Source organism: Abrus precatorius, unplaced genomic scaffold (genome assembly GCF_003935025.1).
Source record: "Abrus precatorius isolate BTA unplaced genomic scaffold, Abrus_2018 Scaffold9, whole genome shotgun sequence".
NCBI lineage: Eukaryota > Viridiplantae > Streptophyta > Magnoliopsida > Fabales > Fabaceae > Abrus > Abrus precatorius.
In genome coordinates this window covers 3,877,331-3,901,522 of record NW_020874439.1, presented here as the reverse complement: position 1 = coordinate 3,901,522, position 24,192 = coordinate 3,877,331, and the positions used below count along the sequence as shown (strand labels likewise).

At 29.8% G+C, this 24,192-nt stretch overlaps 2 protein-coding genes across 4 annotated transcripts; one reads left to right on the top strand and one right to left on the bottom strand.

Annotated features, from left to right (window-relative positions):
• The first annotated feature begins 458 nt into the window (after positions 1-458).
• LOC113850617 (very-long-chain aldehyde decarbonylase CER1-like) lies at positions 459-8,454 on the top strand. The gene is made up of 10 exons (XM_027481196.1): positions 459-577; positions 944-1,167; positions 1,346-1,578; positions 2,724-2,943; positions 5,524-5,899; positions 5,991-6,098; positions 6,281-6,481; positions 7,445-7,543; positions 7,948-8,121; positions 8,272-8,454. Exons 1-10 carry the CDS (start codon positions 518-520, stop codon positions 8,452-8,454), a joined length of 1,878 nt encoding a protein of 625 aa, XP_027336997.1. The 5' UTR covers positions 459-517.
• A 2,401-nt stretch (positions 8,455-10,855) lies between these two features.
• LOC113849892 lies at positions 10,856-23,040 on the bottom strand. 3 transcript variants are annotated; one of them, XM_027480119.1, is made up of 14 exons: positions 22,932-23,040; positions 22,451-22,813; positions 22,209-22,286; positions 21,283-21,440; positions 18,749-18,812; positions 15,681-15,748; positions 14,351-14,609; positions 14,024-14,164; positions 13,791-13,897; positions 13,662-13,715; positions 13,471-13,554; positions 12,451-12,614; positions 11,852-12,001; positions 10,856-11,416 (listed from the first exon to the last, which is right to left on the bottom strand). In XM_027480119.1, exons 2-13 carry the CDS (start codon positions 22,758-22,760, stop codon positions 11,854-11,856), a joined length of 1,635 nt encoding a protein of 544 aa, XP_027335920.1. In that variant the 5' UTR covers positions 22,761-22,813; positions 22,932-23,040; the 3' UTR covers positions 10,856-11,416; positions 11,852-11,853. The 3 variants fall into 3 exon arrangements, 2 of the variants coding, with proteins under 2 accessions (XP_027335920.1, XP_027335919.1); XR_003502150.1 differs by having other exon boundaries at positions 10,858-11,416; positions 13,791-13,894; positions 21,283-22,286; positions 22,932-22,992; XM_027480118.1 differs by having other exon boundaries at positions 10,868-11,416; positions 13,662-13,897; positions 22,932-23,018.
• Between the last annotated feature and the right edge of the window lie 1,152 nt (positions 23,041-24,192).

Sequence of the window (24,192 nt, the reverse complement as noted above, 5' to 3'; positions counted from 1 at the left end):
GTTTTTTCATGCCCTTATACATGTGACTTTAATAATAATTTTTTTTAAACATTGACTTTCTATTAAGGATAAATTTAGAGTATATATAAGTATACTGACTCGTTATAACTCTAAAAAAAAATTAATAATATATTAAGAGATTATTAATCTAATTCATATAATTTTGATATTATAAAATTTATTATATATAAAGAATAGAATTAATGGAAAATAAATTTTGCGTCCCCGTTTACCTAACTGCACGGTTGGTTCCAAAATTTATTTTCTTGTTCAGGTCAGTTTGAAAAATTTATTTTGTGATCAGACCAAGTTAGCAACTGTTTCAACGGGCTCAGGACAAAACGGGACTTTAGCACAACTAAGATATCTTATCTATATACGTCTCTACCCTATGCACAAAGCTCATAAATAGTGTTTGCTTTATCTTTTTGCCACTATAAATATAGTCACACTCTTCCAAAATCATGTACACAAATCTTAATTTGCCACTCCTCCTCTTACCTAAGTTTTCATTAAGATGGCATCCAAACCTGGCATACTAACTAATTGGCCATGGAAGCCTCTTGGGAATTTCAAGGTTTTCTTTATTATTATTTTGAACTATTTCATCTTTAAGCTAAGTATATCTCTTTATTTCAGTTGTTCAATGTTTCATCCCTTTGTTGCTTCGGAGTATATAATATATTGTAAATTAACAGCCTTTCTTTCATTCATTACGTCGTAAAATGTTTTAAATTGTGGTTATGACGTAGTTGTGAGACCTCTAAAACTTTTATTTTAAAATTGTTAGCAAATATAGACGATTTGATGTTGTTTACAATCATCATGATCACGCACACGGTTGGAAAATATCTAAAACCTTATATATTATGTTTTCAAGGATTGCATACAACATAATGTGGCTGACATTTTTTGCCATTGCTATGCATAAAATTGATGGCAGTGGGTGATTTTGACACCATGGATTGCACACAGCACCTACTCATTCATAGTGAACGATCCAAAGGAGAAGGACTTAGCTTACTTCCTCATTTTCCCTTACATGATGGTGAGGATGCTGCATGACCAAATTTGGATCACTTTGTCTCGCTATAGAACTGCCAAAGGCAAAAATAGAATAGTTGACAAGGGCATTGAGTTTGAACAAGTTGATCGAGAAAGCAATTGGTTAGTGAGAAATATCTTTATTATATATATTTTCTTTTGTATATATACATTGGAGCCTTTCTAATGAACTTATGAAAAAATAAATGGCTTGAATTAACAATCACTTTGCTATATGAAGCTATTTATATTCTTAATTTTTTTTTCTCTCCATCTTATGCAAATGATGATGGTTTTGCAGGGATGACCAGATCTTGTTCAATGGGATCTTGTTTTATGTAGGTTATATGCTTATTCCAGGGGCTTCTCATATGCCCTTGTGGAGATTAGATGGTGTGGTTATCACTGCTCTTCTACATGCTGGACCAGTGGAGTTTCTTTACTATTGGTTACATAGAGCACTTCATCACCACTTCCTCTATTCTCGATACCATTCTCACCACCATTCTTCCATTGTTACAGAACCCATTACATGTATGCTTTTCTCTTATTCTTTTTATATAATTCGTTCTTTTAATTTATTTCATGCTTAATCAACCCTTTATTTGCTTGGTTGTCTACTCGGGTTTGAGTCATTTAATGTTCGAAAGTACATTAAGGTTTAGCAAATATCTAAGCTAGATAAACTTATTTAAAGATAAAACTCTCTCAATTTTATTTATTTTTATTTACAAAATTTGAATTTAAAACAGTATTTAAAAAACTCAAACTCCTTTATCATTTTAAGTAAGAAGTTTCTCTTTGCATAGTAATTTGGCAGTAAAAAACGTTTATTTTTTATTGTTATTCACCTCTTATTTTAGGAAATATATAAATACATCAAGAAACTAAAGTGGTTATATGAAATATCAGTCCATAAATAATTTTATTCTATACTCCTCTTTGTTTCGTTTTTATTTTGTCTATTTTGACACTGACATTTAAAAAGTTAAAATAATATGATTTATTATCTTTTAGTTATGTTTAATAAGATTTATATAAATTTTCTTTAATAAGAAAAATGTATGTTAAAAATTCTTGCTACGTCATTACCTTTGCCCTGACAGATTGGCATAAAAATAGACTTCACTTTTCCTGACATCATGGACCACATTAATAAAAGCAATGTGTCTTATTCAAAGAGGCAGAGAAACACTCTAAACAAATTAGTGAAATCCCAAAATACATACCAACAGGGAAAAAATGGTAAATATAATAAATGATGTGCCATCATGCGATGAAAATAAAAAGTTTAATTTTTTATATATGGAATTTTAAAAATATAAATATCAAAATATGATATATTTTTTTAAAAAAAATTATGAAAATATGGGATTTAATTTTTTTTATATTTTTGTATTCTTCTCAAAATATCATATTTTGGTCATTTTATCATTTTTTTATATAAAAAAAGACTCAAAAAGAAAACTCTTTAAAATTGAGAATAAACAATTACTTATATATTTTTTTATAAAAAAAATTGGTTATAAATATTTAAACTTAATTTTAAAGAATGAAATTAATAAAATTTACAATAAAATATAAAACAGATATCAATATTGTTGAATTATTTATAAATCAAAACTAAATATTAAAATAAATTACAGCATATACAGCTAATGGGTTCTTCAATTTGGCAGCTGTGATCCATCCATTTGCAGAGCACATAGCCTACTTTTTGTTATTTGCCATTCCAATGTATACAACTGTGATCTCAAGAACAGCATCCATAGTATCCTTTGCTGGTTATCTCGCATACATTGATTTCATGAACAATTTGGGACACTGCAATTTCGAGTGCATTCCAAAGGCCATCTTCTCCACCTTTCCTTTCCTAAAGTATCTCATGTACACGCCATCGTAAGTTTCTTCTCTTCACTCCTTATTTCTCAAATTAAGCATTCTTAATTTCTTATATATGTGATAAAATGCTCATTTCCTTGCTTCGTTTTGTAAATGTTGCACCCCCAATAAGCTGTTCAAGAGCTTAATTCAGATTTTCTTTTTTATCAGAACTACAAAATAAACTTATTCATTATATTGAACTTTCTATCCCATTTAATTTAGTTTTTATTATAATTTTGTACTCCTTATATTTAAAAATACCAGGAATAATTAAATATTAATCGTGTGAAATTTTCTGGAGTGTAAAATAAAAATAAAAAGAGAACCAGCATATAAAACAGAAGCTTCAAAATTAAATACGTTGTAAAAGAGAATAGAAATTACACAGTACACAAAAACAATAATAATATTTTTCATCATAAATTATTATTATTATTATTATTATTATTATTATTTATAGATCCTGTTTGGGAGTTAGAACGGTTGGGTAGGGGTCGTTGTATATTGCAAACATTAAGTTATTGAAAGACCGACAGCTTAATAAAAAGGTGAAAAATGTAGGTGAACGTTTGCATCTATGATGTCCGGTCGATCTTACCCAAAAACTTCTTAGACTGGTTACATATGTTTTAGTTATTTAATTAAAAAAAAATCAGTTTCATTTTTTATTCAATTTAAAAACATGCCAGAACTACCAATAAAAAAAGTTATTTAATAACATTTTAATGTTAGATTAGGTTTTGTTAGAATAATGATTTAAAACAAAAACTAAAGTATTAGTATAGAGATTATGAGTTTATATTATCAATACATTAAATGTTAGAATGACATGTTATTTATTAGTATAAATTCCAAAATTTATATGAACAATTTCTAACGGTGGGTTGTACTAATAAGTAATTTCTTATTATAAAAATTTTGATGTGTATTATTAATATATAAAAAATTAGTATAATACAATATATTATCAGTGTAAATCTTTAAATTTTATACCAAAAAATTAATTTATGTTAGTAAAAATTCATAGTAATTAAGATAATTATAACACTTAATAATTTAATTATTAATCGATATTTTATCTCTTTACTGTATTTTAATAGATGATATATTATTGAAATATAAATAATTAATTATTATTAAATTATATTTTTTATAAGGGTTTAAATTATATATATATATATATATATATATTATATCAAGAATTAAATCAATAAAATTTATTTTTAATAGAAAATTATTAAAAAATGTGACTATGTTTGATATATCCGATGTTATTTCAAAATATATAATATTATTCTGGATTGGTTTTGAAGTTTGAAGAAATAGGTATCATAATAATGTCTCAAAACTATAAATAATTAGCATTACACTATTACACTATATGATATAGTCCACATGTATCATTCATTAGTCGGATAGATATAAATTTTTTGGAAATTTTTAGTAAAGTGAATGCATTAAATTATAGTTTTGCCACCTCAACCCAACATTTACCTTAATTAATTCATTTAATGTGTGTTACCAATGTATTGAAGCCACCTTCAATCTACGACAAGTCACTTAGGACAATCCATTTAGCCATCTACGTAATGTCATTCATAGTTTTAAGACAATGATATATCCTTATATAAAACCTATGTGAAGTCAAAACAATAATGATTTATTCCTTATTTAAATTTGTGGAGGTTTTCACTATTTTTTTATTTTATTTTTGGTAATGATCGTTGTTGACTATTAATTATATTTTTTTTAATGTTATGGATTTTTAAAATAAATAAATGAAAATGAAGTGTATATGATACTTATATATCTACTCACTATTATTTGAAAAAGGATTGAAAATCTTATCTGAAAACCCATACTTCTAAACACTACCAATTTTTATTTTAATTAATTTTACAATATACTGTCTGTATAAATAAAACTTCACATTCATATAAAATACTTATCATACAATTTAACAAATTTAGTAAGATATAGTTATATATATATATAAAACCAAAAAGTTACTATAGACAAGATTCGGTTACACCATAAAAATAATTTATATTAAGAATATATCAAAAACTTTTATGCCAACCGTCAAAATTTTAATAGTTATGAACGTCAATTTCTGTTAATTTCATTCTAACAATTTATCAAAAACATACTTTCAAAAAAATTATTTTTACTTCATAAGTTGACACGCATCATTACTTCTTTTAAATTGATAATTTTTAGATTAATCTCACTAATGTATTTAAAATTAAATTGATTTTACAGTTAGAATAAAATGCTTAAAATTTTAAATTATGTTTTATTTTCTCTTACTTTAATTACATTGACTTGTGCACCATTTTTTAAAATTGCATCCAATAGACCTCAAAAATACCTCTGTTCAATAATAACATCCATGTTCATTTAATACCTATTCAAAAACACAAGAAAATATATGAAAGAATCAAAATTAACTCAGAATTATTCTTGATTAATTAGGTGAAGCAATAGTGAGTCATTTGTTTATGCTAGAAACAAAATATTGGTGTGTATTCTTTATAAAAATGCATTTGAACAAATAAAGAAAATGGGGGCAATAACTAAATTTATTTGTGACAGGTTCCATTCACTGCACCATACTCAGTTTAGGACCAATTACTCACTGTTCATGCCCATTTATGATTACATTTATGGTACCATGGACAATACTACAGAGACCACATATGAAACATCATTGAAGAGAGAAGAAAGTTCACCGGATGTGGTACATCTAACACACCTTACAACCCCAGAATCCATATATCATCTGAGGTTTGGATTTGCTTCCTTAGCTTCCAAACCCCAATCTTCTGAATGGTACCTCTATTTGATGTGGCCCTTAACTCTTTGGTCTGTTCTAATCACTTGGTTTTATGGTCAAACATTTGTTTTGGAGAGGAACACTTTCAAAATGCTTAATTTACAATCATGGGTTATACCAAGATTCCATGTACAAGTAAGATTTGGGCAATATTTATATATTACTTTTCTCAAGGAGGAAAATTAATTCCTATGACTAATAGGGTTTCTCTTTTACCCTTTCTCAGTATCTTTTCAAATGGCAAAGAGAAACATTAAACAAACTTATAGAAGGTGCAATACTGCAAGCCGAGTTAAGCAAAGTTAAGGTTTTAAGTCTAGGCCTTTCAAATCAGGTGAGTCTCTTATTTTTAACAATTTTATTAACTTCAATTATGAAGGTTGAGTTTAAATATCTAAAGCCAGTATAGTTTTATTATTTTTAAATATTTATACTCAACTCAAATGATTAAAGTTGATTAAATTATTTTTTAAATATTTGATTGAATGACAGCATATGTTAAATGCATGGATGCAGGGAGATTCTCTCAATAAATGTGGTGAACTTTACATCAAAAGACATCCTAAGCTTAAGATAAAGATTGTGGATGGTAGCAGCTTAGCTGTGGCTATTGTTCTTAATAGTATTCCCAAACAAGCAAGCCAAGTGCTTCTTTGTGGTAAACTTAATAAGGTTTCGTATGCCATTGCTGATGCTTTATGTGAAAGGGGTACTAAGGTATGTTTAATTGTATTTGTGGAAAATGTTTCAACATAAGTAAAATCTGCTTATTTTAAATTTATATTTTAATTAAGAATATTCATATTAAATGATTGAATTAGTCGCTTATATATTAAAATGTTTGATAAATATATTTTTGTTTTTTATATAAAAAGAAAGATAGTATAAAATAGTATTTTTTATTAAAAATATTTATTAACTATAAAATACAAATTTGAAAGAAAATATTTTTTAATAAATATTTAAAAATTTTATATGCTTAAAATCATACATAAAAATTAATTTTAACAAAAAAAATTTAAGGTTAAATTATATTTTCTTTTATCTTCTAAATGTAAGAGAAACTTCATTTAGTTCTCTAATTTTATCTTTATTCAACTTAAAGTTCAATTTAATTTTATCTGTATTTAATTCAGTCTTCTTAGTCAATAACACTCCTCTCAGTCTCGTTTATAAAAAATAAATATTTAATGCATCAAACCAAATAAAAATTAATCATGTCATAAATTTATAGTTAATTCTAGAATACTCATAATATTAGTTAGTATTTTTTTATTTTAAATAAATGTATCCATTTATATAGGCAAAGGGTGAATACCTAATTAAAACAAATCTCACGATAAATAAAGATATAAAAGAAATTAATAATCAAAACATTTATTAATGATTTTTTTATAATTAAGATTAAAAATATTAGTAATTACATTTTTATAAAGAGGATCGAAGAAAGTATATGATAATATAAATAAAAATTTCAGATTTCTAAAATATCTCAAATTACTTTCAATTTTTTATTTAAAAATATCATCTAATTCGGCAAATTATAGCAGCTAATGTTCTAGAATTATTCATAGATCTACTGTTATATAAGGATCGATTATCATTATAACAAGCTTCAATTAAATTTCAATTTGAAATATTTTTTGCCATGTTTCCCTGTTAAATGGAATCTTTCTTCAGGTTACAACAATGTACAAGGAAGATTACGAGAAAATTCTATTAAGGCTCTCCACTAATTCCCAGAAGAATTTGGTTTTGCCAGGGTCCTATACTGCTAAGGTAAAGCCCTCCAACTATTTAATAAATAATTTTGTTAACATTAATTCTTAAAGTTAATTTTACATATTTAAAAGTGCATTTTTTTATCAAAAAAATATATGTTTACATTTTCAATAGAATACAATTTTTTTATCATTAAAATTTATTATTTTAAAATTAACCCTCAAGATCAATGTTAACAATTTTTTAAATGAATTGCCTCTTTTCTTTTTCTTTTATATTTGACAGCTTCAATGGAAATGATAATGATGCATGAATTGAGGAATTAATAGTTAAGAGACATTACAATTTATAAAATAGAAATACACTAATAATATTTTTAAATATCTTAATAAGTAATTAACCTAATTGGTATTTGTCAAAAAAAAGTATTATCAAAATCATGTAATTATTTGAATTAGCAGATATGGCTAGTAGGAGACCAATGTAACGAGGCTGAACAAAAGAAGGCACCAAAAGGATCATTGTTCATACCTTATTCTCAATTCCCCCCAAAGAAACTACGCAAAGACTGCTTCTACCATAGCTCACCAGCCATGATAGCTCCCCCTTCTTTAGTGAATGTACATTCTTGCGAGGTAAGTACATATTATTTACGTTCAATTCCTCTCTGGTATTTAATGTATACCAGAAAAGAAACAAAAAAGAACTGGTTGATATTACTTACACTTCAAGTAAACTTGTTCATGCATATGACTTCAATTATTTTGATTTTCAATATGCAACAGAATTGGCTGCCAAGAAGGGTGATGAGTGCGTGGCGTGTCGCTGGAATATTGCATGCATTAGAAGGTTGGAACGTTAATGAGTGTGGAAACGTCATTTTCAGCGTTGAGAAAATATGGCAAGCAAGCCTTCAACATGGGTTTAGGCCATTGATGATTAAACCCTTAGCTTCCATTTTAAACTAGCAATTTAAATCTACATCAGAATGTGCAATATATCTCATGAATTAATCTACTATATTGGTTAATTATGAAATACAATGCTTCCATCAAGCTATATTGCTCTTGTAATCATATAATATCCATTTCCACAGCCTATGTATTGGTCTTCGTGTTTCGTAATATATGCTGTGTAATAGAAAGTATGTTTATATTATGCACTTGCAGAAGTGAACTTTATAATATAGAGAGTCTCGAGCTTATATCATATCCCGTTGACTATACTCTTTATAATTTTGAGTTTTGCATCTATCAAATTGTTCTCAATATGTTGAATTATTTTAGACATTTTTCAAAAAAAAAAAAAAAACAGTTTAGTAAGGTGAGTTGTAAATATTTAAAAATTAATTTTTCATTTAAATGTATTTTTAGTCTCGCTAAATATTATAATTTTTTGATATCTCATTTTAAAAGTTATAATTTAGTACTTGTAATTTTTTTATTTCATAAATTTATTCTATTAATCTTTTATATTATATTTTTTAAGTGACATTTTTGCCTACTTGTTTAATTTTTAAAATATCATAAATTTTTTACTTGATCTTTCTAAATATTACACGTTTTCTATTTATATCCTCTTCTTAGGACAAATCTACACATTTGAGCCAAAAAGGACTAATAAGGGAAGGATATGAAAAGGAAAAAGTTTACAACAAATTAAAAACTTTTTAAAACTTAGGAGTAAATAAAAAAATTAATATTTAAATGGTCTTAAAATATATTTAAGTCTTACTTATTTTAGCTAATCCTGAAACATTTATGGTATCATAAAAAAATAACTTCATACTTTATATTTTTATTTTGAAAGTGTCAAATTTTTTTATTAATTTTTTCGCGTATGTTACGAGCCTTCCATGCACTTCGGCCCGACAATACCCATTGGGCCAGTCTTATTCAGCTTACTCGAAACTAGCTTGGACGGAAAAAAAAGCCTCAAAATTCTTTAAATCTCCATGAAGAGTTTTGCTAGCCTGATAATTTATTTATATTGGATATAACATTTTGTTAATCACAGCACCCATTTTTGTATCTATTTCGAAAATAAATTTTCAAAAAATATTACTAAGTTAAATTTAGGAAGTAGAAGGTGGTGTAAAAAACAACTATCTTCGATATTAAATAGGATTAACTAAAGAAATGCTTCGTGGCTTGTTCATCAAAATGAAAAAATATATGTTCTCTAAGAGGTACATTTGCTTGGCTATTTTTATTAAAATTATTAATATTTTAGAATATGGGTCCAATCCAATGACGAGAGAGAATGTTTAGACTATAAGTTTGAAAGATCTATTCAAAGTAAGACCTTACTTTTATATTTGAAATGTTGTTAACCCATTAAGTGTGATTTTATAATTTATATCTTAACAATTTTAAACGATTTGTTTTTTAATGAAACCTTTATTAAATTGGCATGGCACGACCTATGAAACTTCCAATTTGTTTGGGACAAGGAGCCACAGCTTAATATTTTAAGGTTTCGATTTCAATGTGATATTTACTATTTATTCTATTTGTGTAATTTGCTCGTTAGCCATTAATAAAGGTATTCTTGGGACTTAAGCTCCCTCATATGCCTCCACCATCCTGCCTAGGCACTCTGATTTTTGAATGCAAAGCACTAGGATCCCAGTTCCACAACTTCGCCATTTATCATGTTTATAGCATAATGGTCCCATTTCATATCCTGGCTAAATTTGCCTTGCAAAATAGTAATGAAATATGGTTAGAAGAAACACCACCATGTACTGCTAAAGCTGTCTACTCAGACTTGTCTCCTCTGATTATTTACTTGACATGTTCACTTTCCTGAATAATAAAATAAAAAATAAAAACTTAATGGCAACAAAAGCAAAATTTTTTGTAACATAAAAATTTCAATCAAGATTCTCAATTCTGGTGCCCTTTACAGTGCACAAAGCAAGAGTTTGTCCATTTATTAGGATTAATTATCCGATTGATTATCCAGCTTATTCTCTCAAATTGTAAACATTGACTGCTTTAATTCCTAATTTTACAAAAATCTCACTTTAGAGCTTAAGTTTTTTTTAAATCAATAATTTTATTTTTCATTATTGTTTCATATCAAAATGGATTAAAATATATAATCTTAAAATAAATTAAAGTGACAAGAGTCAGCGGGACACTTGGTTTTACATTTTTTTGTCCATGTGTTAAGATTAAATCCTTATATATTATTGATTTATTATGCAAACGTATTTCATCAGTAGTTAAAATTCTCTGTTTTACTATCTGAAGTACATCTTTCATCATAAAATATCTAAATCCAGTATAAACTAACCCTCAACAATTAATGGCTCACATAAATACATAATCCACTAACAAAGCCGTGTAAGTATAATCACGAGTTAACAATTTTAATAATTTGTTATTAATTCAACAAGACCAGTATCAAAATATACAGCAATTTTTTGTTGTTTAGTACTGATTACATTAACATCATAAAAGAATGCAAATTTTGCAAAAGAAAGCAAAGACAGTGTACAACAGCAATGTTAACATTGTTGGTCCATGATGTCCAAGACACCAACTTATACACCTCTATCTCTAATTAATGATTTAATAACTGAAACAACGATCCATACAACTACTGTAAAAACCTTGAGTTACAAAAAATAAAACAAAATCAATTAACAGGATGAACTATGGGACATGAATTATCCCAGCACCAAAGGCAAATAAAAACAGCAAGAAACAGGAAGAAATACTGTACTCAAAGACCTCAACCAAATTTTTTAGTTAACCAATCACGACAATGGTCCAAATTCTGGCATGCTACAAAAGATCATTCTGACATTTCACTGGCTTCTATTTCGTGAATATTTTGTACATTAGGGAATTGAAGCTTGAGGTATACTAAAAGGCTTTAGATGGTTGTGGTTGCACACATTTCAGCTTCAGTTTAATTGAACTGCAGAAAACAAATCAATATCAAAACCAGTTCTGAGTAAATCATATCGGATGATGTTTAATGGAAATTGGGGGCTTGGAACTCAAGATTGAACAATTGAAATTGTGGTTTTAGGTATAGACAGAGGAAAAAGAGAAGAGACTAACTATTAAGAAATTGATGTTGATTTCATATGATGTCATGTATTACAATGCATTGATGTCAGTATAAAACTTAGAACATTAACCCTTATTTATACTAATCATAATCCTAATTAAAAGGGAAATAAATCATGAGATAAGGAAATAAACCAATCCTAAGAGATAATGGAAAATAGGGAAACTAATTGTAAAGGGTAATATAAGATACTTTAAAATATGATATATATTCAAACACAAATTACCATATACAGCTAATAATGAAGCTAGTTCAACGTAAATCAAAGACCCATAATACCTTCAATTGTGTACCCACAAAGGATCCAAAGAGAAAAGTCTATCGTTTCTTGTGCTCGAAGCAGGAGCTCTAGGTGGGGGAGCATGTACAGTAATTGGAAGAACCCATTCAGTTTTTTCTCTTCCCTCAATCAGAAGAGGATGCTCATATCTGTGGTTCAAAAACCATATAAATTTAAATAACCAGTAGTACCACTAAGAATTCTATGAAACCTATTTTCTTCATTTGAAGTAAATGACATCGAAAACTGGAGGTTGGTCTTTGGTTATGACTTGAATAAATATACGGTTCAAGTATTAAAAAATAGAGATCAAGAATCCTATAGTACATGCACATCAAATATAAAACGATAATAATGTTTGCAGCCAAAGAAGACAAGTGCATGTATGATGTCAATGTCAGAGTCTAAGAAAAAAAAATTGCAGAAGAGCTTAAAGTATACAATAGTTGGATTATGAATGAAAAAATATGTAGGGTGTAGACCATATATGGTATGTGTAAGGAGTGTGGACTGTAGAATGAGTTGCTCTGATGTAAGATCAACCGAAAAGCAGACATAGCTGATTATGGGTAGAAAAGGTTAAGAGTTAAACTCATACCTTTTCCAATCTACATGCTTTGGAGTTGTGAAAAATTCAAAGCGAAGAACCCACTGCACAGATACATGTTGAGTGGAGAAAGACATTGGACCATCCATTGGGATAGAAAAAAGAAAGCTTGTCTGCACCAAATCAGCAACAACCTCTTGATGATCACTCTGAACCTAAAAGGACAGTTGAGACCATAATTGTCAGAATCAGAAGCCAATTTTTATATTGAAATATATAGATACTCACATTTTTGCTAGTTAGATAATGATTTTTTTTCTCCTTTTGAATATTAGAAAGACAAAACTAAGCACAGGACACACAACATAATGCGGAGAGACACTAAATGAGGAAGTCTATCAAAGAGTTGAGATTCACCTTTTGAATAATCACAAATTTTACTCAATCAAAACGAACCAGTTAATCAAATCAACATCATTAATACAGAATAACACACCATAGTGAGTAGTAACAAGGGGATCTTATATATCAAATGGTGCATAGCTTAGTGTTGCTATTTTGAAACATTGTACTTGATAAATAAGTTGAGGATGAAAGAGAGAAATGCTTCAAGCATAATTTCTGGCCATAAAGAACCTATTAAACATATAGGAAAATTCTATCAACAGTTATTAGACCAGCAATGATCTCTGTCTATGGTAGCAAAAGTCAGGAAGTAAAGTGCCAACAGGAGCAAAGGCAAAAAAGTGTACCAGATAAGAATTTTGCGGAAGATGAATACACATACAAAAATCTATATTATTAGGAACAAATGTATTTGGGAGAAAGTTGGATCAGCATCTATCATGGAGAAGACAACAGAAACTTGCAATGTTGGTTGGGTCCGGAAAGGTTTAGACCAATAGAAGCTCTATTGAGTAGTGAGGAAAGCCAAAGATAACATTAGGTAAAACATTAACAAGAACCATAATCTAAATGGATTTAGTGAATGTTTGGATTTGGATTCCACAAATCAGTAACAATTCAAAAAAAGCTTGAGCAGTGAGAGCTAAAAAAAGCAATAGCAGATACCTTTGTGATCGTAGGAGAATTCCTTCTAGAAGGGTGGACAAATCGTCGATTTATAGTTTCTGAAGTTTCCAATGTTATGGAGATCTGAAAAATAATGATTATAATAATAAATTTATTTCCAGTGCATCAACTGCAATAAATATTTTGTTAATTATACTTTAACTCTCAACAGCTTACAAAAGGGCAGTTACCTCAAGGCATCTCCTGGCTCCTTCTTCATGAAAGAAAGTAAGAGTGCCACCTATCTGTAACAATAAAGTAGTTGCTGAATAGACTTTCTTATGTACACCATGTATCAAAATATACTTGATTATCCTTACCACATCACTGAAGTAATAAGTTGAGTCAGAATTTTTAGGGGAAAATTTAAGCAAAACTTGATCATCAAGTCTGATGTTATAAGATCTTCCTCTAATAAAGCCTTCTGCTGCAGAAAAGGTTTGCATAAAATTAGCTTACATGGAGTATGAAAATATTTTAAGTACAAGAACATCTATTATGTGTCCAAAGCACCCAATATCATTTTAGAAGTGAAGAAAATGCAACAACTTACATGATAAAGATTCTACGGCCCCAGCATTAGGTGAAGAGGATACTCCTGCATCTTCTTCTGCAGGAAATGTCTTTCGGTGCTTCTGCTGCTCACTTGGGGTTGCGGAGACAATGGCAAATGACTTCTGGGTCGATAAGACATCTGTTTTCTAAATAAATTAGCATAGCAAGTACTTGAATTCAAAACAAAAGTAAAAGATGAATCCTATAAATCATCACTTATAAACCAACACAACTTGATATTGTTCTAGAACTAAATTTCTACACACACAAAAAAGGAGCAGTTTCATTCATAAACCAACAATGAGGTATAGTGTAACTTACTCACCAGCACCAGAATCAGATAATACTTCAGCAACTGACAGCCGAGGAAGTGCCATATTTGAAGATAAACTTGTTCGGAATCCTTCTAAAGTAGAAGCATCCCTGGTCAATGATCTTGCAGAAGAAGATCTTAGTGAAAGTGAACTTCCAAAGCCTCTATGTAGATTCTCTCTCATGGGATTATAAGAAGAAACAGATGAGATATCATCTCTTGAGCTGTCATCACCCTCCTCAACTCCATCATAAATATCATTTGCCCTAACCTGTAAAGAAATGGTTCTATTTAATATTAATGGTCCAAGGGAAAGAACAGTATGAATATGTATATTGTAGGTTTTGATGATGCCAAAAAGACAAGAAGAAAGAAACTAAATAACATGAAGATCCTTGATGATGAACAAGAAAAATGGCAAAGACAAATGGTTAGAACATTTAGGATTTAGATAAGTTTATCAAAAGTTTTCTCTTTAGTAAGTTTATTTGGCCATCTCTATATTAATTAAGCTTTAATCAAAATAAATTTTAAGATAATTTTGATCTGAGAAGAAAGCTTAAATGATGTTTTAAAACTATTTAAAAAATGTAGTAGTAAAACATCTATCTTTCAAGTTCTGGGTTTATTGTAATCGATTACCATATAAAGTAATCTATTACCATGTTGTTCTTATACCCAGAGTTCAAAATCTCATATGTGTAATTGATACCAACAAGTGACCATTGCCACTGTCAGTTTTCAAAATTTTGAACTATATTTTCAAGTTCATGTAATCGATTATCAAGACCAGAATATGCAAAATGCCAGCCTTTGCAAATTGATTACCAAGAGGATATAATTTAAATGAAGACACAGTGGAGAAATGCAAAGAAAAACTATTTCATTTATCCGAAGTTAAAATTCTTACCATGAGACCTTACTGAAATGAACAAAGGAGATTAGAACCGAAGGTCAATACTTGCTAGATTAGTATTATTCTTATACAAATTAAATTTAGAGATGCATTAAGATTGCCTATATAACAGAAAGTAGCAATGAGAGTAATGAGGATTTAAAGGCCAAATTCATTTCCCTAGCTACTTCCTACCACTTCTAAGTTTCTCTGTATTCCTCTAACATGAACATATCCTTTTTCCTTTTCTAACCAAAATCCCATCTACATCCGCTATAAAATGTAATTTTTCAAGTGATTCACATTTTGCAGAGACAGAAGTCACAGAACATTTAATAATTAAAATCAAATAAAGGGCATTCTTAAAACAATAGGTGGCAAACAAATTTAGGCTAAACCACAGATAAGTTTAGTTTACCCAATAAAAAAATATCACCAATAGCATACCCAATCAGCATCTCCATCCATCTCTTTCCAAAATATATCCAGTTGTACAGTAGTTAAGGGAACAATATCTGAAAACATATAAAAACATGGATATATTATTTATAACATTCATCAAAGGTTAAGATGACTAAAACTTTCTGAAGCCACATGAAATAAAAAGGTAAAGGTACAAAAGAACAAAAAATTTACTAGTAAATTCTTCAATGATATTGGGTTCTAACAAAGTTTGCATACAAGAATTGTAAGGTTGAATTTGAACAAATGGCAATGCCGCCATGTTATCATGGACAGAGAACAAAGTGAATGACAACTTGACACAATAAATGGAAGAAAGTTGTAATGGTATGGTTTGCGGTAATATAGACAATTTGACTTTAGTGAAATAATATTCTCTTCAATAAAAGTGTATTAAATGTTAGTGAAATATTTGATTCTATTAAGTATCGTTCTTGAAAGTGGCTTATAGCAGGGCTTTGGAAAGATCGATTGTATATGTAAATTAGATTAATAATTTCTTAACATGTTTTATTAATTCCTTTTAGAGTTGTAATGAGTTAAAGTACTCCTTGTACTTGAAATTTATCCTTAATAAAATGTTGATGTTTAGCAAAAAAAAAATTAAAAAAAAATTGACACAATAAATATTTTGTAATTTAATGTTTTCTCATAATTGCTTCTTAGGTCTTCATGTACCCATTTTAATGGGATTAATGACCATTTGATCCACTTATCTTGCTGGTTTGGTAATGGTACCACAGGCATGCTGCTACCTCTCCCCTTCATTGTTAGACATACAACCATGGTAGTTAAAATTGCAATTTTACACATAAGATTGTTCGATTTTATGATTTTCTCATGCCTCAGCGATCCCAATCACACTCTCTAACTTGTTTTGCTAGGATCGGTAGGATCGTAAGATCTTACTTGTTTGTAGGATCGAACGATTATTCTGATCCTGCTCGAACTCATTTCTTTTGGAAAAAACCAACAAATTTGACCCAATTTTCATTGGCCCGTTAAATTAAAGACTTCAACTCATTCATTTTGGCACTTTTCTTTCCCATTTTTCTCCCTTATGCACACAAAAGTTCTAAACCCCTTCTTGGTTTTTCTACTTCTGATTTTGGCCCTATTCACTTCAGTTCTTTTGCTTCTGGGTTGAACTCTTGGTCCATTTTCTTGTGGGTTCAACTACTCCTTGTTTGGTTCAGTTGCTACACTATTTGGGACCCTGGGTTCAAGTTTCTGATCTATGCTAGGTTACACTCTTTTAGTCTGTTTAGTTATTTACAGAAGTCTTTTAAGTGGGAAAGAAGCTGCTAGGGAGGGTAATGGGAGTTCAGGTGCTGCTAGAGTTGGAAGCAACTAGGATAATGCTGCTGGTGGGGGTTCTGAATTTGGAATTGTTGTGACTTAGTAATTTAAGGTTATTTTGTCTTATTTTTATTAATTTTTATGCATATATATGAATTCAAAATCATTTTGTATTTTAAGTAGGATCTTACAATCCATGTTACAATTACATGATCAATGTGTGTTTCCCTATTCTTTCTGATCCTAGGTAGGATCTCGATTTTGACTACCTTGCATACAGCAAACCTCCCAACTAAGAAGAAATATGTCTCTCACCAGACCAAACAATTTTCTTCAACATTTCCAAAACTCCATCAGAACCAGAAAAACAATAGATAATACGCAAGTCTAGATGAGAATAACCAGATCACCCAATGAATATAAAACAATTCAGTTATCCATGCATACAGATATTTTGATTCACAGGATATCTACCATAAAGTAGCTGAGTCCAAAGGAGCTCCCAAAGAGACAATTGTAGAATTTCATGCGCCCAGCAAATTATACGTACAAAGAATCTGAGTACAAAGCATCTGATTTTCTATCAACAATGGGTTATTTGGTGATTCCACTCTTTCTTCATCAGTAGTTGATGGATTCAAAAACCCTATAGATCAAACCTCTTTCAATCAGATGGTCACATTCTTCTCTGTTTTGACACAAATCATTCAACCCACCACATGTCTACATAGCTCCAGCCAAGCCCTGCAGTCCATCACTCTGTTCTGCATTTTCTCAGTTTTGTTTTCTATGTCCTCTATTGCACAACTCAGTTTCCACACAAGTATTTTTAGTCTCACACAGATCTTGTCTTTGGTCTGCCTCTATACCATTGCAGATCTTCTCACCCTTTTGTTTAGTTTTTATATATATTTTTTTTTACTATTTTACTTTAACCCTGGGCTTAAACTTATTTAATTCCTCATTTACTTGGCTTTTGTTACTATTGATATGTGTATTTATTTCAAGACTATGACTTCTGAATATTAATTATGAATATATTTTAAACCATGGATAATATTTTTTATATTTTTTACTTTTGAGCATTTATATATGTGTAGGATAAAATATTTAACTACTATTTGTAATCTTCAATGTAGCAGTCATCCAGCCATTTGTTATCCCGCTATAGCAGTTTAAACGTCAGCCACTCCACACGGTTTTTTGCGATTGATAAATATCCTCCTCCAGAATGATTGGGGAGACTTGCTTAAATTATTTCTCATTACTCCTACATACTAGAATACCTTTTATAAACATTTCTGTCAAAGCTATTATTATTACACAGGAAAGCAAACATATAATCAACCATCCTAGGTAGTGGTAAAGCATCTCTGCAATGGAAAACCACATGATAATGAAGGGGTAGACCATCCAATGACTTTAACAAATATAAAGATGAAATAACTACTGGCAGCATCAAATTTCAGAATCTAAGACTAAATATTAGGAAATATAAATCTGTCACATATTCATCTATAGCATTGACTATTTTTTCAAAATCAACATTCAAAAATGAAAAAAAAAATGTATTTTTTTCCTTTTCTAACAGAAAGCAATCTTACTTTACACAAAAATACATCTTCACATACTCTATAAAATTAACAATGTTCATGATAAAAGAAATCTAAGTAGACCTCTATAGCAGAAGTCAGAAACTATTACAAAAGGTTTACAACAGAGAAAATAGAGAGAAAATTAGCAACCAAACTAACCATCATCCATTGGAAAGCCACTGCTTTTCTGGTTTATCCATATTTGTAATGGAATACGAACTTCCTGCATAAATGAATGTTACCATTACCAAACTTAAGAAACTGAAAATTGGCACATCAATGAGTGCTAAAATTGTTGAAATAAAAAAACTCCAAAATGGAAGTACACATCATTGTTATCAAACCAGGTAATGACACACAGCAGCCAACCCAAAAACATTAATGCTTGGTTTGGGAGTTAATTTTAAAAGGGGAAGGTGAAGGTTTATTTAATGGTGACCTTTGTTTGAAAGTTTTAAATGCGAAGAAGAGTTTTATAAACCCTCCAACCCCCACCCCCACCCCCCCCCACCCAAAAAAAAAAAAGCCTGAAGTTTTTAAGTTCTCACAATTTGGGTTAACCCTCCCTTCTCCTATCCTCCCTTACCCCTTAAACCCTTTCCTTCCCTATCCCTCTAAACTCCCAAACAAAGCCTAAAGCAAGGTTACAGAAACCGGGATGGCCACTATATCAAGGGTTATAGCTATAAGAGACACATATAAGTGCTCCAACTAAAGATTTGTCCAAAATTTAAGACAAAATCATAATTACTGATCACAACTTCACAAGTAATAGCTTAAACACAATCACCATAAAAAGGGACGATGATTGAATAAACAATAATTAAGACAGAGAGAGAGAGAGACTGTGAAGAACACAACACAAAGCAAAAATTGAACAAAGAGGTGTGTGAAGAACATAAGACAAACAAATATTGAACAGAGTACTGCATGAACACAGATTAGCAAGTGAGCAGTGGCCGGCAAGCAGTTTGAGTGTTGAAAGCCAGAACAAGAGGGTGGGAAAAGAGATCTGTGTGAACAGAGACCAATCGGTGGGCAGTGGGTGAGCTGGAAAAACATCAAGCTCGGTGAGCAGTGGATCACAGTTTGGTTTGAAACAAAGGTCAGCATTTGCTAGCTGAAAATGAATGGTTTCAAAACCATATAATGTTTTCTGATGCCAAAAATGGTGGGGACTTCACAAGATGTTGAAAGACTCAGAAAATTGGGGCAAATATGGATTTTCCCATTTGAATAGAGCAGCCACAATGGCCAGGGTTCTGCTATAGTGGTCACAATATCATAGGAACAGCACAAACATGACACAATGAGCACCTACAGGCTACAACAGCCTCAGGCCACTCTGCTCTCTGGCCCTATAGTGCATGATTGACTCGACTACTATGGCAGAGATGAAACCATCCTAGACATTAGGACACTTAATTGAATTCTATCCTCAACAATGAGAAAGAAGTTTGATCCATAAGCTTCTTTGGCTTTTATTGTATAGAAAGAAAAGAAAGGGAAAGGGGGAAGGAAAAATTCATCTGGACTCGGCAATATAAATTTATGTGGAATGACTATATCCTCCATGAGGATGAACATCAACATTTTAGTATTCAGATTAATTGGAAATTTAGACAGCCATAGTAATCCAAGTATACCGGAAGTATATATCCAGGAATAACTACAAAAATTAAAAAAAAAAAAAAGAGATAAAAGAGAGGGAAACACAAATAAGGGACACTCCTAACAAGTACTAGAGTACAAGAGTTGGATCCCACCAAACTCTTAAAACTACATATTCATCGCCTAAAACATTTTTTTTCCAGCTCCGTATCACTTACCAGCCATCTTGTTCTCAATAAAAACAAAATAAACAATTAGCACATACACTTTCTCCAGGCAATTGTTTCACACAGCTTACACGCATGTATCCTTAAGATGTCATGATACTGCCACTGAATTGCTAAAAATATTGCAAACCAGGCCTTGTCAAACTAAAAATTTTAGCTACCCTTTCTTCAATTACGAGCTCCCTAATAGAACTTAAAATATTATTTAAATAAGTGAAAACATAGCACATGTTTAGAAAAGAGAAAACAAAAAAACAGACATACCACCATTAGAGCTTGTCAAATACAACTCCCCTAAAAGCTTATGTTGTTAGTAGGGAAAGGCACAAGAATGGTCTTTTATATTATATCTCTAACAAGCTCCCTCACAACAGCCCTTTCGGGTTTGAAGCATGGATAACACATTGGTCTACCAACCTCATGCTATAATTCAACATTTTGTTAGAACCGGTACAACAAGGATTGAACTCTACACCACTAATGAAATTTCAAAAAGAAATAAAAGAGCGATTATGTGATACAGCCTTTTTTTAAAAGCTTTATTTCAAAATATACTTGTTTTAGCAGTAGAGAATGGTACTAAAACAGCTATTATTATAAGCTTTTTAAACATCTTTTTTAAAAACAAAGAACTTAAAAAACATGAAAGAAGGAAGAGTTCAAACAAGCAGGCCCTTAGTCATAGGGGCTCTGATACCATGCCATTAACCAACTCTCCCAAAAGCTTAAGTTGCTACATATAGGCTCATCCTGGTCTTTCATTTTACATATCCAAAAACATAGCATGAAAATAACATTATGCAGATACTTTCCAGTATAAAATTATAAATCAGAGCAAGTCATTGCAAAACCAACCAAATTAGGAACATCATTTTTGGACTCTGCGCGAGATTGCCCATTTTCAAATATTAGCCACCCTCCAGTTAATGTGCTTTTAACATAGTACAAATAGCGAATGTTTGAACCCTTATAAGATGGTGGAATAATGCTAGGCAGCAGTGTTCGCACCACATCTGCAATTAACATTTCACATAATCAACCTTCATAAATCAAAATATAGAAGACAACTACTAAAGCATGGCACATACAAATTAGTAATCACCAAGCACATATTCTGGCTAGTTTCAAACATCCAAATTATTTTCATGTATTTCCATGCATATCTCATCAGTGCTTATTTCAACAAATCTACCAAGTATTTCATTTTGGTAAATTCAAACATCATAATTTTTATCAATAATTGTGAACCAAAACAAATACAAACATTTAACCCATAGCTGAATCAGCAACTCTAAACCAAAAGATCATAACTCCAGCAAACAAAAAACTTAAAGAAAGTTTCTGGAATCTGATATAGCTGCAATAAGCAAATAGTGAGGAGTGGAAGTTTTGTGGGAAAATAGCATCAGATGTTGTTTTGTCCAATAACCCACTAAAACCAACTTCTCAGTTGAAGAAAAGAACAAGAGTGTAATTTTGAACACATTTACAAACATATTTTATCACAAAATCTTAAGTTTTAGTCTAATTATATTATAATTATAATTATAATAAAAAACAAAGAGGAAAAAACCAGCATACAGGCCATCTCTAGAAATTATAATGGGGAATATCCATTTAACCTAAGTACACCCTCTAATATAAAAGATAATAATGAAATTAGTTTGGATTTCAAAATTCCACAAGCATGCATGATTCACGAAGAAGAGAAAATATAAGAACCAACAGAAAGAGAGGGTCCATCCAAAAATCAGAATCCTTAAATGAAGAACTCGTCATACATGATTTGCTGGTGCCAGCATCAACAATCTGATTTGCAACTAGGATTGGTGTTGAGAACTCCAGAAAAACATGTTCACCTGAAATTGAAAAGGTACATTTAACAACAATGAAAATAACAATAACAATACAGTCTAAAAGCTATAAATTTCCATCTGAGAGTTCCAGATTAAAGCAAAACAACAACACGAACAACCAAAACTCAAAAGAGCAATAATATAAATGTTGTTGTAGCAACCACAACCTCTCCTTTGTTTAGAACCAGGCAAAGGCTTCTGTGTGGCAAACCACTGAGTGTCAAGTTTCTCAATGCCTTTGATCTCAAAACTGAGTCTTTCCACCAAAAGAGAATACCCATTTGAGGGATTGGAGATCTGAACGGTGACAACAACAGGATCACCAGGCCTATAAACTTGTCTATCTGTTTCAAGTTTCAGTGTTGGGTAAAAGAGTTCTTCTCCACCCTTTGGTGATGAAGATGATGTGTTCTTTTTGTTGTTATCCACCACATGGGAATCCCCACCTCCAAAGAACAAGAATTTCCCTTGTAGCATTGGTCTTTTGCTTCCAAGTTTGGAAAATTTGCTCTCCAACTTGTGGATTTTTCCTGTGAAAGCAATAACCAGTGAGTGAGCGAAACGAGGAAATGGGTTTTCTAAGAAATTGCAAAGGGGAATTGGGTTTGTTGAGAAGGGAAAGTGAAGGAATTGGAAGAAGGGTCTCACCAGCAATGATCAGAGCTGAAGGGGGTGGGGTTCTTGCACGGGATCTGATCTGAGTTGCAGTCTCGCAGAGAATCCACTATTAGCTACAATATTCAATTTGAAATAAAATCAAAATTAAAAATACACAATAGTTTTTCTTTTCATTCCAAATTATTATTATTATTTCTATTACAATTATTATTATTATTAGTGAATTTTTTGTGTACGGACCGATATTATTAAAAAATTATAGATGTATTGTATGAATATTTTTAAATTTAATAAATTTTATAATTTAAAAAGTAAATATTTTTATGTTTAATAATAAAAATTTTATTATATTAAATATAAATAAATTAAAGAAATGAAATTTTAAAATAAAAAAATATGAAATTTTAATATTTAAAAAAAAATAAAAGCTTAATGCAATATTAATAACATGGCATAATAAAAAAAATAAGAACTACTAAAAATATTTTTCTTTAAAACAATTTTTTAAAATAAAATTATTTAAAAATAGGGACTCATATCTAAAAGTTTAATTGCATTCACTTGAAAAAACCTACTAATATAAGGTTTAGATTTTAAATTTTAAATTTAAATTAATTTTAAATTTTATAATCTAAATATAATTTATTTAAATTTAAAGATCATATAAATTTAATAAAAATTAAATGTTTTTTGTCCTATTTAATTAAACTTAAAGCTTGAGTTGAAATAATTGTAATGCATTTAATTTCTTATTTAAAAATATATATAATTTGTGATGAGATAAAAGAAATAAAATGAATTTATTATAAAACATGGGATAAAAATTAAAATTTTACTATCAATAATTTTATTCATAAAAATTATATATAAACAAAATGTAAATTGTACTTTAATTGTTATATTTACATTGAAACATTAGAGAAATATACATGTACCAAATTTTATTTACATACAAAAATATAATATTAACTAGCTATTATAATAGGACTTAGATTATATAAATATAATATTAAAATAAATTAAATCTTAAGAACAGTCTTTATCTACATCCAAAATACTTAGGATCTAGTTCTAGTCATTATTATCGTGTCAATCCTCTATCTCGGCAAGCTCCTTTGGAATTAGGTTCCCATCCTTTCCAAGATTTCCAAAATTAACCTCAACCTCAACGTTTGTTGCTCACTTAACAATAAATTAGGTTAGTCTTCTAAAGAAATCATAACCAAGGAAGGCATATACATAATTTGCGGCTACTAGAGTTCTAATTGTCTCTTTATAAATATAGATGCTA